This window comes from Bison bison, unplaced genomic scaffold (assembly GCF_000754665.1).
Source record: "Bison bison bison isolate TAMUID 2011002044 unplaced genomic scaffold, Bison_UMD1.0 scf7180017864314, whole genome shotgun sequence".
Lineage (NCBI taxonomy): Eukaryota > Metazoa > Chordata > Mammalia > Artiodactyla > Bovidae > Bison > Bison bison.
Window position 1 is genome coordinate 1969843 of NW_011494886.1, and position 16536 is coordinate 1986378.

Consider the following 16536-nt stretch of genomic DNA (forward strand, 5'->3'; position numbering starts at 1 on the left):
TTTTTTTTTGGGGGGGGGGGTCTCTTCCCTCCTCCAATCCTTCCTCCCTCTTCTTTTTTATTCCTCCTTTGCTCTTTTTCCTTCCCTCCCTCCCTGCCTCATTTCCTTTCAGTTCAGCTCAGTCGCTCAGTCACGTCCGACTCCTTGCGACCGCATGAATCACCGCACGCCAGACCTCCCTCCCTCATTTCCTTTCACCCTCCCTTATTTCCTTCTTTCCACCATTTTCTTCCTTTTCCTTCTTGTGTCATATTTTTCTCATTTCTGTTGTTTCCTTTCTCTTTTTTGTTCATCTTTCTCTCTTGCTCCCTTTCTTTACTCATTAATCTTTGAATAATTTGTATGCCTGAAACACAGACTCCTCTGTGTCTTCTAGCTGGTAATTCTGTAGTTCTTTTCCACAATGACACTTTCCTGACATAAGGTATAGCTTTCATCCAAGTAATTCTTTGATACACCAGAGAACCCTGCTAGCCAGGCTGGCCATTTCAGCCATACTGGCCCTCCTTTACTTTTATAACATCAGGGCTCACTGATGTTAGCAATCTGGGCACTCTGGTCAGAGCCACAGTCCTCCTATAGGCTCATTTCCTCCAGCCTACTCCCACCCACCCACCTCTTGAACTTCTAAACACAGACAAGCTTTTATTTACCACTGCCCTTTAATTATCTTGTGGGCTCCAAAGCCAACCATAGAAAGACGTTTGCGTTTGCTCAGCAGAGATAAACTGTATATTCCAAGGAAAATGAACTAATTAGTCAAGGGACTTTTGAAAGGGAACAGGGTACAGCTGACCTAAAAATGTCCTTTTTTCATAAGCTCTTTATTTTCTGTTAACTCCATAAGGTGATCTCCAAGGTCCTTACAACTGTCATTCTGTGATTTTTCTGACTACTGACTGTGAATACATAATTTGCATTTTGTATACAGGGACTTTCTAAGTCTGCTCCATGCCTCTTATTCACTGGCCCAGTTCTAAACAGAAAAAGGCTTTTTCTAAGTGGCAGCCCTTCTACAGGCTCTCTGTTCTGAAACTGCTCTGCTTTTCTGAGGAGTGCAGACCACCTGTGTGGAGGTGCTGATTGATAGAGTTGTTGTTCAACTACTTGAGAGGGATACGCAGAAGAAGGCAGAGGTGCTGCATTGTCCACGAAAGAGAAAAGCATAATTATTCTCTGCACTGTTTGGGAGGAAAGGTACCCTCTGTCCATCTAGCTAATTCTCTTAGAGACAAACTCCATAGAGGATCATTCTTGTCACAGGGTTGTATAGGCCAGTCTCCACCCTGCTGTTCAGAGAATTAGACAGGAAGAGAAGGCCCCAGTTTGGATTGGATGTGCCACATTAGCTCTCTAGCTCCCACTGTCTTTCTGTAAAGATCTTTCTCTCATCTCTCTGAGGACAGCGTGGGACTCACACTGGATTTTTTTTTGTCCCAGTACAGCCCACAGTATTCCTTCACTATAAACTATCTGAAGATCACCTAAATATCACTTGCTCTGCCAATGCTCGCCCAGCCCCTATGATCTCCTGGAAGGTCTTTGGGTCAGGGATTGAGAACAGTACCGAGATCGTGTCACACCCCAATGGAACAACATCTGTCACCAGCATCCTCCAGATCAAAGACCCCAAGACACAGGTGGGGAAGGATGTGATCTGCCAGGTGCTACACCTGGGGACTGTGACCGACTACAGGGAAACTGTGAACAAAGGTAAGAGAGGTTTTCTGTGGTCACATTTGTGGACACACACCTGCAAGGTGGTGAATGCTCTGCAGAGCCTCTTGGCCTCTTAGCAAAGAAGCTGATAAGGCAGAGAATGGGATAAGTAGGGAAAGAAAAACAGTTGAGGAAGCCAGTATAGCCTATTTTATTGCTTTGGCGATTGTGGTATGTTGCTCACACACTGAATGCTTTTACTGAGAACCATTCTATTGATTTATTCTTCTGTGCTCCTGAGTATTTGTTATGCCAGAAATGTGACAGCAAGGACTCAGTCCCCAAACACAGGGAGCTTCTAGTCCAGGAAGGAATGCAGAAAGAGCTGGGCAGTTGTAAAAATGCAGGTTAAATGCTTCAATAAGAAAGCTATGGTAGGAGTTTGAACCCGTTCTCCTTGCTTGACCCTGCAACAAACCATTCTCTGATAAAAGGAAAAAAAAAAAAAAGAACGCTGTGGTATAACATGGGAAGATTGAGAATGCAGAGAAGGAGCATCAGCTCAGTCTGGAGGGATTACAATGCTTTCTTGGAAGCAGTCACATCTGGGATGAAACCTTTGCGTAATCTACACTATGGGAAAAGGGCAATAGATCTTTCAGGAAAGAGGCCAATCTGAGTTTTCCCAACCTCATTTTAAAATAAATTGCCTCCTGCTCAGGACCTCTTTTGCTGTCTTGTATTTCCATCTAAACTGCTATCTCTGAGTCTCATTGATACAAGAGGTAAAGATGATGGGAGAGAGAATAAGAAAAGCAGTGGTCTTAGGGACAAGATGCTTCAGTGACAACAGCCATAGTTGCCTTTCTCTGCATAGTTTTGAAGCACTGACTCTGGATGAGGCACTCAGTTAACAAGCCTCCTATAAAAAGATATTGCTGCTTTTTTCAGGGTACATTGTGAACCCCAAAAGTTCATGCCTCATTGTCATGTGCTCAGTTACTCAGTCATGTCCAACTCTCTGTGAACCTATGGACTGTAGCCCACCAGGGTTCTCTGTCCATGGAATTTTCCAGGCAAGAATATTGTCATATACTTGTCATTTCCTACTACAGGGGATCTTTCCAACTCAGGGATCAAACCCATGTCTCTTGTATTGGCAGGAGGATTCTTTACCACTGCTCCACCTGGGAAGCCCAGATAGTCTCTAATGAACATGTCCTGTAGTCATTTCTGGGGTCCTTGAAAAAGCAAAGTAATCAAAAAGTAAACTTTAGAATGGACTGGTTGGATCTCCTTGCAGTCCAAGGGACTCTCAAGAGTCTTCTCCAGCACCACAGTTCAAAAGAATCAATTCTTCAGCGCTCAGCTTTCTTCACAGTCCAACTTTCATATCCATACATGACCACAGGAAAAACCACAGCCTTGACTAGAAGCACCTTTGTTGGCAAAGTATGTCTCTGCTTTTGAATATGCTATCCAGGTTCGTCATAACTTTCCTTCAAAGGAGTAAACATCTTTTAATTTCATGGCTGCATCACCATCTGCAGTGATTTTGGAGCCCCCCAAAATAAAGTCTGATACTGTTTCCACTGTTTTCCCATCTATTTGCCATGAAGTGATGGGACTAGATGCCATGATCTTCGTTTTCTGAATGTTGAGCTTTAAGCCAACTTTTTCACTCTCCTCTTTCACCTTCATCAAGAGGCTTTTGAGTTCCTCTTCACTTTCTGCCATGAGGGTGGTGTCATCTGCATATCTGAGGTTATTGATATTTCTCCCAGCAATCTTGATTCCAGCTTGTGCTTCTTCCAGCCCAGCATTTCTCATGATGTACTCTGCATAGAAGTTAAATAAGCAGGGTGACAATATACAGCTTTGATGTATTCCTTTTCTTACTTGTAACCAGTCTGTTGTTCCATGTCCAGTTCTAACTGTTGCTTCCTGACCTGTATATAGGTTTCTCAAGAGGCTGGTCAGGTGGTCTGGTATTCCCATCTTTTTCAGAATTTTCCACAGTTTATTGTGATCCACACAGTCAAAGGCTTTGACATAGTCAATAAAGCAGAAATAGATATTTTTCTGGAACTCTCTTGCTTTTTTGATGATCCAGCAGATGTTGGCAATTTGATCTCTGGTTCCTCTGACTTTTCTAAAACCAGCTTGAACATCTGGAATTTCATGGTTCACATATTGCTGAAGCCTGGCTTGGAGAATTTTGAGCATTACTTTACTAGCGTGTGAGATGAGTGCAATTGTGCAATAGTTTGATCATCCTTTGGCATTGCCTTTCTTTGGGATTGGAATGAAAACTGACCTTTTCCAGTCCTGTGGCCACTGCTGAGTTTTCCAAATTTGCTGGCATATTGAGTGCAGCACTTTTACATCATCTTTCAGGATTTAGAATAGCTCAACTGGAATTCCATCACCTCCACTAGCTTTGTTCATAGTGATGCTTTCTAAGGCTCACTTGACTTCCCATTCCAGGATATCTGGCTCTAGGTGAGTGATCACACCATCGTGATTATCTTGGTCATGAAGATCTTTTTTGTACAGTTCTGTGTATTATCTTGCCACCTCTTCCTAATATCTTCTGATTCTGACAGAATGTGGTCCACTGGAGAAGGGAATGGCAAACCACTTCAGTATTCTTGCCTTGAGAACCCCATGAACAGTATGAAAAGGCAAAATGATAGGATACTGAAAGAGGAACTCCACAGGTAGGTAGGTGCCCAATATGCTGCTGGAGATCAGTGGAGAAATAACTCCAAAAAGAATGAAGGGATGGAGCCAAAGCAAAAACAATACCCAGTTGTGGATGTGACTGGTGATAGAAGCAAGGTCCAATGCTATAAAGAGCAATATTGCATAGGAACCTGGAATGTCAGGTCCATGAATCAAGGCAAATTGGAAATGGTCAAACAGGAGATGGCAAGAGTGAACGTTGACATTCTAGGAATCAGTGAACTAAAATGGACTAGGACGGGTGAATTTAACTCAGATGGCCATTATATCTACTACTGTGGGCAGGAATCCTTTAGAAGAAATGGAGTAGCCATCATGGTCAACAAAAGAGTCCGAAATGCAGTACTTGGATGCAATCTCAAAAACAACAGAATGATCTCTGTTCATTTCCAAGGCAAACCATTCAATATCACAGTAATCCAAGTCTATGCCCCAACCAGTAATGCTGAAGAAGCTGAAGTTGAATGGTTCTATGAAGACTTACATGACCTTTTAGAACTAACACCCAAAAAAGATGTCCTTTTCATTATAGGGGACTGGGATGCAAAAGTAGGAAGTCAAGAAATACCTGGAGTAACAGGCAAATTTGGCCTTGGAATACAGAATGAAGCAGGACAAGGCTAATAGAGTTTTGCCAAGAGAATGCACTGGTCATAGCAAACACCCTCTTCTAACAACACAAGAGAAGACTCTACACATGGACATCACCAGATGGTCAACATCAAAATCAGATTGATTATATTCTTAGCCAAAGATGGAGAAGCTCTATACAGTCAGCAAAAACAAGACCAGGAGCTGACTGTGGCTCAGATCATGAGCTCCTTATTACCAAATTCAGACTTAAATTGAAGAAAGTAGGGAAAACCACTAGACCATTCAGGTATGACCTAAATCAAATCCCTTATGATTATACAGTGGAAGTGAGAAATAGATTTAAGGGACTAGATCTGATGAACTATGGACAGAAGTTCATGACATTATAGAGGAGACAGGAATCAAGACCATCCTCATGGAAAAGAAATGCAAAAAAGTAAAATGGCTGTCTGGGGAGGCCTTACAAATAGCTGTGAAAAGAGAAGCGAAAAGCAAAGGAGAAAAGGAAAGATATAAGCATCTGAATGCAGAGTTCCAAAGAATAGCAAGAAGAGATAAGAAAGTCTTTCTCAGCGATCAATGCAAAGAAATAGAGGAAAACAACAGAATGGGAAAGACTAGAGATCACTTCAAGAAAATTAGAGATACCAAGGGAACATTTCATGCAAAGATGGGCTTGATAAAGGACAGAAATGGTACGGACCTAACAGAAGCAGAAGATATTAAGAAGAGGTGACAAGAATACACAGAAGAACTGTACAAAAAAGATCTTCACAACCAAGACAATCAGTTAAATTATGACTTGAAAAATCCCATTATAAAGGTCTGGAGAAAATGCCAGAGACTCCCAAATCAGACAGTGCTTTTTCTGACTTTGTATTACACAGTGACACTGAGGAACTGATATTTAGGCTAATTTGCATTTACTGACTACTAGATAGAAGTTTAATAACAAAGACATTGATTAGAATGAACACAAAACATGGAATTGAGTTATTCCTGGAGGTTGGAATCATGAGATTTATTATTTTTCCTTTATATTTTTCTATATTTTCCAAAAATTCCTCAATAAACATATTACTTTAATGGACAGTATGGCAAAGATTATGTGCTTTGAAGGCAAACAGATCTCTGACCAAGCCTTGTTCTACCAATTACTGCACTGATTTGGGGCTTACCCAACTTCTCTGAGCCTCAATTGTTTGTTTTATCAATCTGTTAGATGGTAGTAATAATAATACCTAACTCGAGCTATTTTGAGGATTAAAGGAGGCAACACATTCAAAGCTCTTACTACATAGTAACCACATAAAACATGTTAATTATTATTATTATTTAAATGCTATTAAAATAATATGAGGTCATGAATGTGGACCTTTATATATGTAAGAATAATTTTCATCAAAAGCACAACTCTAGTGGAATCTCATTACAACTATCTCTTTATTACTTTTTGCCTCTACAGCTTCCACTTATCACTAGTTTTTCCTTTTCTCCTATCAATATCCACAGGCTTTTGGTTTTCAGTTCCACTGTTGTTAAGCATCGTCTCCTTGGTAATTCTTCTGGTCTTAATCTCAATTCTACTCTACTGGAAACGTCATCGGAACCAAGATCGAGGTGAGTCCCATGGGAAGTAAAAAGAAGGAAAAAATTATTGTTTAATGACAATATGGGGTTCAAATGAAGATATAAATAAGGGATGAGTGCTTAGTCATGTCTGACTCTTTGTGACCCCGTGAATTGTAGCCTGCCAGTACTCTTGCCTGGAGAATCCCATGGATGGAGGAGCCTGGTGGGCTGCAGTCCCTGGGGTCGCGAAGAGTCAGATATGACTGAGCGACTTCTTTCACTTTTCACTTTCATGCATTGCAGAAGGAAATGGCAACCCACTCCAGTGTTCTTGCCTGGAGAATCCCAAGGATGGTGGAGCCTGGTGGGCTGCCATCTATGGGAGTTGCACAGAGTCAGACACGACTGAAGCGACTTAGCAGCAGCAGCAGCAGGCTCCTTTGTCCGTGGGATTCTCCAGGCAAGAATGCTAGAGTGGGTTGCCATTTCCTTCTCCAGGGCATCTTCCCAACCCAGGGATTGAACCTGGGTCTCCTGCATTGCAAGCAGATTCTTTACCATCTGAGCCACCAGGGAAGTCCTAAATAAGGCATGATAACCATGAAATTAAAAGACACTTGTTCCTTGGAAGAAAAAATATGATGAACCTTGACATCATATTAAAAAGCAGAGACATCACTTTGCTGACAAAGGTCTGTGTAGTCAAAGTTATGGTTTTTCTAGTAGTCATGTATGGATGTGAGATTTGGACCATAAAAAAGGCTGAGCACCAAAGAATTGATGCTTTCAAACTGTGGTGCTGGAGAAAACACTTGAGAGTCCCTTGAATTGCAAGGAGATCAATCCAGGCAATCCTAAAGGAAATCAACCCTGAATATTCATTGGAAGGACTGATGCTGAAGCTGAAGACCCAATACTTTGGCCATCTGATGTGAAGAGTCAGCTCATTGGAAAAGAACCTGATGCTGGGAAAGATCGAGGGCAAGGGACGGGGACAACAGAGAATGAGATGGTTGGTTGGCATCACTGACTTAACGGATATGAGTTTGGGCAAACTCCAGGAGACAATGAAGGATAGGGAATCCTGGTGTGCTGCAGTCCAAGGGGTCACAAAGAGTCAGACATGACTGAGCAACTGAACAACAGGTCAGCTATCCCACTGAAGGGACTGTGAACTTGTCCAATGTGATCACCAACTGAGTAGTGCTTTCTATGTTATGTACTCACTATGGCTCAGACACTCTAGGACTTACACAGGGGATAATAACTTTATCATCTCATCCTGCCCATATACATTGTTAATTTCTTTCCATCTGCTATAACATCTATCACAGTGTCTTATGTATACTCACTAAATGTTTACTAAAAGAATGAATGACTGAATGGAAGGGTAGATTTTCAAAGGGATTTTTTCTATTCCACTTTTTAAACTGCAAATTCAGTACCTCATAGATGCTGAATCTAAACATTATGGAAGAATAGAAAACAAGACACTGTCAAACAAGAGGAGTCAGCCATAGGGGAAGAATTAAATTTCTTTGGTTTCTGAAGACACTGCATAATTTATTAAAGCTAAAGAAAAGGTGCAGCTTATGTTGTATGTACTGGGAATTTTCTAGGATGAAGTGGTGCTGTGGGAGTTTTCTCCTGCTCACATGACTGACAGAAAGGGGAGGAAAAATGTTGACTTTGAGTGTTATTTATATTTCTATTAAAAATGTCACTTATGTGCTACCTTTTTTCCTCTCTTTCTGTCTCATAGAGTAATATCTTTCATGTTCTAAGCTTTTTGAACATTTAATTTTGCATAAGCCTTATATAAACACTAGATGAATTCATGTGATTTTGTAAGAAAAACAACAAATCACCAGCATCAATGACCTTTTGCAGGTGTAGATAAAAAATTTTGTTCTGTAGGGGACAGGAGATTGCAAATCAGATAATCTTGCACATAAATTTAAGCCCTTAGACCTCCTTGTGCTCAGTCACTCAGCTCTGTCCGACTCTTTGTGACCCCATGGACTGTAGCCTGCCAGGCTCCTCTGTCCAGGGGATTATCCTGGCAAGAATAGTGGAGATAGATTACCATTTCTTTCCCCTGGGGATCTTCCCAACCCAGAAATCAGGGATCGAATCCAGTCTCCTGAGGCTTCTGCATTGGCAGATGAATTCTTTAGCACTGAGCCACCTGGGAAGCCCTTAGCTCTGTGCAAAATGTCAAAGATGGAAAGCCAGTTGACTCTACTTTTTCCAAACATTTTGCTTTTCTGGTTAAAAACAGAAGTTGACTTCCTTCCCCTAATACAGTTAACAGCAGGCCTAAAATTAGAATCCTGGTCTTCTGACCTCTGCTGGAATATTCTTCCAGTTATAGTTTCCTGACTTGAAAGGCACAGTTGTTAATTGTGTTTATTTCAACCTGTGTTTGCTGATATTGCTCTATACTTCTGTAAATATATAAGCAGAAAAGTATGACATGTTCAAATTCACTTTAAAATGTCCCCTTGAACAAGAATCTCATAATACAGTCCATTCAAGCCCAAGGTAAATTTCACTAGAAAGGGACATTTGCAAAATAATTGTCCTTAGTGTATTAAGTCTCTTATTTTCTAGGAAATATAATTGTTCAATGCCTTATTCAGTTGCTGAAGTGAAGAGAGTTAGCTTAAGGTTATTTGGTCCCATATACTTAAATAGCTAGTAAAATCAAGTGTCAGCTATGCTAGAGACAAACTCTCAAGGCTGAGAAAATACTGGTTTGCAGATGATGACTGCAGCCATGAAATTAAAAGATGCTTACTCCTTGGAAGGAAAGTTATGACCAACCTAGATAGCATATTGAAAAGCAGAGACATTACTTTGCCAACAAAAGTCCGTCTAGTCAAGGCTATGGTTTTTCCTGTGGTCATGTATGGATGAGAGTTGGACTGTGAAGAAGGCTGAGCGCCAAAGAATTGATGCTTTTGAACTGTGGTGTTGGAAAAGATTCTTGAGAGTCCCTTGGACTACAAGGAGATCCAACCAGTCCGTTCTGAAGGAGATCAGCCCTGGGATTTCTTTGGAGGGACTGATGCTGAAGCTGAAACTCCAGTACTTTGGCCACCTCATGGGAAGAGTTGACTCATTGGAAAAGAATCTGATGCTGGGAGGGATTGGGGGCAGGAGGAGAAGGGGACGACAGAGGATGAGATGGCTGGATGGCATCACCGACTCAATGGACGTGAGTCTGAGTGAACTCCGGGAGTTGGTGATGGACAGGGAGGCCTGGAGTGCTGTGATTCATGGGGTCGCGAATAGTCGGACACAACTGAGCGACTGAACTGAAGACCAAAACTTAAGTAATCCAAAAATTTGGAAGAAAAGGAAGAAAATCATCAAATATAGTGACTTTTTAAAATTTCTTTAAGTAAAAAATTTTGATTGTCAAATTGTGATGAAAGTGAATAGTCCTACTATATTTGCTTGTCATCTTTAATTTTTATTTTATATTGGATTATAGTTGATTTACAATGTGTTAGTTTCAGGTGTACATATAAAGTGATTCAGTTATACATATATCTATTCTTTTTCAAATTATTTTCCCATTTAGGTTATTATAAAATATCTTTCTTTACCCTTACTTTGTGTTTTTTTCTCCTCTCTTTTTCTTCCTATTATGTTCTGAAACATAAAACTTTTGGATGGACAGGGAAACATGATCAGTCACAATGACCCCAAGATTCTGGGCCTCAGTGACCTGAAAAAATGATCATGTGAATAGAAATGGAAGTGGAGAGGGGGAACTGAGAATGAGTGAGTGAGTGAGTGTGTGTGTGTGTGTGTGTGTGTGTGTGTGTGTGTGTGATCAGTTTGTGGGGAAAGAAAAAGTAGAGGTGAATTAGTTTTTGAGCTTATTAAATATGAGCAGACAAAGAATCATCTGCATGGAGCTGCTAGTAGTAAGACAAATCTGGTAAGAAAAGTCTATTAAGTTCAAATCTTTGTTAGATAAATGACCAAAAGTATTTATTGTAGATTAAAATCCCTGATTTATTGCTCACAAAAACATAAGCAAATTTACAGGTTGTAGACAGAGGGGTAATCTCTAATGACAGATGTTATTTTCATAGTCAGGCCCCTTTTCCTGTGATTTGGTGTAATGCCAGAGAGTGTTACGTTAGGTTTTTTCCAACAGTAAAACTGTTCTCTGAGGAAGGTTTGATGAGTTAGAGGCAGTTTCTGTTTGTACCATTCCTAGTGAGATCATCACAGTTATTTCTCATGAGACTACAACAATATGATAATAGATTAATAGGTTTTCAAAGAATGTTTTTTTTTTCTTTTATGAATCAGTACTGTATTACTAAATAGAAAGTGAAAAGAAATTAAAATTTCCTAGGGAAATTTCTTGATAATTTTTTTCTATTAAAACCCAGTTGATGTCATAAATTTGCCCCTTACATATACTACAAATGATTACAAGCTTCTCAGAAACAACTTCACTTTGGGGCATATTATCATGGATAATCACCTAATTTTTAGAAATTTTTATTGTCAGTAGCAGTCTTCTATTGTTTGGGTCATGGTTGAATTGGAAACCAATAGAAGACTTAGACAATCATGTGAAATGCATATTCCAAACTTCATTTTTCTTCAAAATATCTAACTATGTCAGGTAAAAGTGATTTATTTAAACTCATATCTATATACTTACTTTGATTTTTCCCACTTTGCTTCACAATAACCTAATCTTATAAATGGGTTCTCTGCAATGATGATAATGGCAATGTTAGCGAAACATTATATCCTGGGTAAAATCAAGTCATTTTCTCATGTTTTAAGCTTAGAACTCTATCAAATAACAGCAGTACTCAGTAAATAATTGGTGATGCTGAAATTGGAGATTAATTGGAAGAATAATATAAAAGATACATGTTTCCAAAAAAAATAAAAATCTTTGCTTTACTAATAATTGTACTTAAGCTTCCCAGATGAAGGCTGGCTGAGTGGTAACTGAGAGTGTAATTTAGTTTCCCATCCCAGTGTAATTATAGTTTCAAGCAGAAGAAGGGATGCTTTAAATGAGAAAAGTGTGAAGCAGTTATTATTGAACAATCTAGGTTAGAACTGCTGGGAGAAATCTTGCATCACAAGGCTATCTGTCTATAAAATTTTACGCGTGAATATACCAATGCCACCCATCATATCAAAATGTCATAACAAAATCCAGTCATAAAGTAGGTGGTTAACAGACCTGAAAGTCTGGGCGTTCTTGCCTGAGCTGCTCTGTGTCTTTCACCATGGAACAGATCACTGGTATTAGAAATGATGACACAATTAAAACATGCAAAACTTCGGGTTCTGGTAAAGAATTACTTAAGATTACAGAGAAAGTAAGATTAAAGGAGCCAAGATAAAATCCCAGACCTTTCACTTCACTGTTTGCCTGCCTTGTAGGGAGGCCCACATTCTCCCAGTTTAAGGGCTAGAAAGCTAAAAGTCTTGTAAGGGCCTCCATCTGTCTAGTTTGTGACCATTCCCACCTTGATGTCCAATAAGTGAGTATCCACAGGAAACAAAGCTCAAGGTCTTATAAATAAAATACATGTGGATCATTTGGAATTCTTGAGCCTGCTCTTTTACTTGTAGTCTTACATGTATTATTAAGCAAGTACAATCTTGCTTAAGAATGCATGCTAAGTCGCTTCAGTTGTGTCCGACTCTGTGCGACCCCATAGATGGCAGGCCACCAGGGTCCTCTGTCCAAGCATTCTCCAGGCAAGAATACTGGGTGGGTTGCCATTTCCTTCTCCATTGCTTAAGAATGGTAAGCTATTATTTCCTAGAACTACTCATATCCTTTTAAAGAGAGTCACAGTGCCTCACAGCACACTGAGTCAGCGGTATCTACTTCCTCCTCTTTGCTGATGAAATATTCACTGGAGAATTCTGTGTTTATTGATCCTTCTATTATCTATCTTCTGAAAATCTATTAGAATAGAAATTATAGATTTTCAAAGTTCGTATCTTGATCTTTCTTTTACCTAGAGCCCTAGAGGAGTCACACAGAACCCTGACAGTTATTTCCTGGTCTACTTGAATCTGACTCAGGAGGCAAGCAGAAGAAAGAGGATCATTCTCCAAGGAACCTAAAAGAGCAAAAAAAAATGGGAGTCAAAGGCCTAAGAATTTCAAGACTTTCCACTGCCATGTAGGCCACCCAGTGCTTCTGTGAGTTCCCAGAGGAAGTCATTTTACCTCTCAGGTCTGTTGTAGGACTTGGTTTCGTAAAACGATGCAGTGTTGTGCTGTTGAAAGGATACTGGACTTGGAGCCAGGAGCCACCGCTCGGAGGTTGACTTTGACTCCAACTGGTGGTAACTCTGTGTTAATCATATCTCAATGAACTTTCACATTCGCATCCAGAAAGTTAAGAAGTTGGACCAAATAATTTTCCATTCTGCTCTAAAAACAGATGCAATTCCAGGGGAAAAAAAAAAAAGGATAAAGAGAAAAGAAATGAAAGAAGAATACAGGAAGGTAGGGACCAAAGAACTTTTCTGAGACTGCCTTTTGCCTTTCTGTGGACATGCCATCTCTTCTTCCCTTCTTTGGTCCATAAGTCTATTTCCTCATCACTGGGTATCTTGTCTACTGCCTGCTTATTGTTTTTGCTATTAACTGGTCTTTCTAGAAGTCTCAGTTTCACTGCTCTTCTTCACGTACTTCTGTGATATTTACCACAATGGAAGTGGAACTCAATTTATTGTGAAGTAACATTGGCAACCTTAACTTGGCTTATCTGTTTTTATAGCAGACTAAAATATTGTTAGTCTTAGACAGCAGCTTGCATTTTTTAAAAAGCATGCATTTCTCATCCATTTGTCTCATAATATGACCCATCCCTATTTTAATCATTCTAAATTCAACCTAGTGTAATGAAATATATTATGAAAAGAGGTGTTTAGAAAGTTTTATGAATAGCAGTCAGTTAATTCAAATGCTTTGCCTCCCCCAACTTTTTTTCTTATAAAGTAACTTATCACAATAGCAGAGGAAGCATGTATGGCTGTACAAATTCCTTTGTCATAAACATATTGTTCTAACTAGTGGAACAGTTTTGAACTCTAAATCATCATTGGACCAAGCTGGTGACTTTTTCAGTATCTTTTGCTTTCTTGTCTGTATCCAGTGACTTAGGAACTAAAACTTAAGTTGTCTTTATTGTTGTATTGAATATTTATATATTTAGTAAACTTTTCGTATGTTATTTAATTATGTATTATTTCATATATTTGTATTAATATACTAAATAATTAAAAGTGTCTAACTATTTGGTTCATGATATTCTCTTGGGGAATGTGGAAAATGTGGACATTAATGATAATACTTATATTTTCCCTCTGTGTGTGAAGCCCTCCCCCCTCTCTCTTAGTCTTCTAAAAGATGCTGTTGACATTTCTGATTTCTCACAACATCACAAGTCAGATGTCCTTTTCTGACCAGTGAGAGCTCCTTCATGTTGGTGATATGACCCGGTCAGTTTTGGAGCACTTCCTTATATATGCTGTTTTGATTTTACTTTTAGATACTAACCTTTTCAAATGAATTAGCTCACACAGCTTTGAATTTGGTAGGACTTAATATCCTGCTTCTGATTTTGCTATATTCTGGCATCTCAGTTGCCAGATCAGATCTTGTAACTTAAAGCAGTAGCTCCAAACATTTAAAGGTCTCAGGGCCCCTTTACACATGTAAAAACATCATTGAGGACCCCAAAGAGCTTTCTTATATAGCAAATTATGTCTGTTGATATTTACCATATTTGATATTAAAACCAATACATTTTAAAAACAAAAACCTACAAGCATACATTTCATTGGGTCATCAGACTGATAGTAACATTATACATCAGGTAATTTCTGGAAGGCTCTACAACACATTTGTAAGAGAATTGAAAATAAGGAATTGGTGTGATTATGACCGTAGTTTTGACTTTGTGGAGCCCCTGAAATGGTCTCAAGGGCAATTTTAAGGACTGCTCACTTAAAGGATAGGCAAAGAAGGAGACCATCTTATGAGATTTCATGAGTGCCCAAAGGCACTCCTTTATGAAATAGCTATCTTCACAGTGCCTAAGCATTCCACCAAAATTTTATTTAGGCCATTACCTTTCTGGGAATTCCCCTGCAAAGAAGCCTTGGCCTAACCCTTCTTCCTAATAATTAAATTGATGTATTAAATGGCTAATCAGTTACTTTGGAGGATATTGAGAGACTTGGACTTAGAATTGATAGACTTTGATGATAAAGACTTGGGAGGGTCATAGAGAGTGAAGAGAGGTGGTGGAAGGCATAGCTCAGAGTGCCTGATTCCGAGAAGGCAGATTGAGTGGAGAATCTGTGAATGCTGTCCTCTTGCTCTTGGGAGGGGCTCATCAGGTCCCCCTTAACTCATCCTGACCCTTTCAATTAGGAGAGCTTTTTCTGAATTTGTGAATTAGAAAAAGACAGTTTGGGCTTTGTATATTTAATCAAGGTTGGGAAAGTTGTAAACATTTGAGTCACTTAGAATAACTCAATCAAAAATTTTTCTTGGCAGTAAAAATTTATGAACTTTCCAGGGTGATGGTAAATAAGCTCAGAGATAAGGGAAAGTAAAAGAAGTTTTCTGTGCTTAAATAGAACTAAACTTCAAGATGAGAATGTGGGGGGAGGGGTTGGAACTTTTTAACTACCAACTAGGTAACATTTCACACATACACGTTCAAAGAATACAAAAAAATACAAAAACCACATGATGGCCAGGGACTATGAGGCTTTGGTTAAAAGAGTTTTCTTGGACCAACTTTCTTCTATGGTTATTTAGCTCATCGAGAAAGAGATTTAACTTTCTAAAAATAAAGCTTCCTAAAGTAATTCCTGACACCTGTAATTTTTTTTTTTTTCATTTGCTCTCAAAATGCTCCAGATTTGACTTCAGTCTCCTCACCACAGTCACTTAGGCTAATGAATTTGGATAAGGTCACACAGCACTGTGATTCAGTTGTAAGCAAGCCAGCTCTTGCATAGACATCATATACATTTGAACCTTGTGAGGTGGAGAAGGTTTTCAAGCCCATTTTTATAAGTGTGAAAAATGAGGCCCTAAGTTTTTCAGTGACTTTCTTTGGGTAACACTGAAGACATGTTATTGCTGTCCAGTCACTAAATCATGTCCAATTCTTTGTGACCGTATGGACATAAGATGGGACTAAAGCTCCAACTCAGAATCCCAGACTTCCTGCCCAGTGCCCTCTCTCTTCCCTCCACTTATACTTTCGTTCATCCGATATCCTATTTGTCAGTATATTCCTGTTTGCTCTTTCAGTATACTTAGAATCTAACACTTGCGTCTAATCTTACCACCTGGCCCAAAGTGTCATTCTCGTTTTCATAGACTGTTGACATATTAATAGCTTTTTTTTTTCCTTTTAAAAAAAATTTTTTTTTAATTAAAATTTTATTTTAATTGGAGGATAACTGCTTTGTTGTATTGGTTTCTGTTGTACCACAATGTGACTCAGCCATAAGTATACATATATCCCCTCTCTCTCAAGCCTCCTTCCCAACCCCTCTCCCCCCACATCCCACCCCTCTCAGTCATCCTAGAGCACTGAGCTGGTTCCCTGTGCTATACAACAGCTTCCCACTAGCTAGCTATTTTACACATGGTAGTATATATATTGACATAGCTTTACTAATCTCCCTGCTTCTGCTTTCTTCCCCTTTCAGACTATTCTCATATCTGTCTTAAAATATAGGTCAAGACAGATCTTGTCATTCTTCTGCACAAAATCTCCAAGTGCTTCCCATCTTATTTAGAGAAGAAGCCGAAGTCTTTACATGGGCTTTATGGTCCTTCATGACTGGGCTCCCTGATACTCTAAAATCACCTTCTACTGCTCTTTCTCCTGTTTATACTCTGCCAGCCACACCACCCTTTTCT

General features: G+C 39.4%; 1 protein-coding gene across 2 annotated transcripts in view; it reads left to right on the forward strand.

Annotated features, from left to right (window-relative positions):
• Positions 1 to 15464, forward strand: part of CD200 (CD200 molecule) — a 25145-nt gene extending 9681 nt beyond the window's left edge. Inside the window, exons 4-6 of one of the 2 annotated variants that reach the window (XM_010852748.1) lie at positions 1441 to 1713; positions 6511 to 6618; positions 12598 to 15464. In XM_010852748.1, the coding sequence (XP_010851050.1) occupies positions 1441 to 1713; positions 6511 to 6618; positions 12598 to 12605 (389 nt within the window). In that variant the 3' untranslated portion in view covers positions 12606 to 15464. The remainder of the gene's footprint in view (positions 1 to 1440; positions 1714 to 6510; positions 6619 to 12597) is intronic. The other variant, XM_010852749.1, reaches the window with a different exon arrangement.
• Positions 15465 to 16536: the final 1072 nt, after the last annotated feature.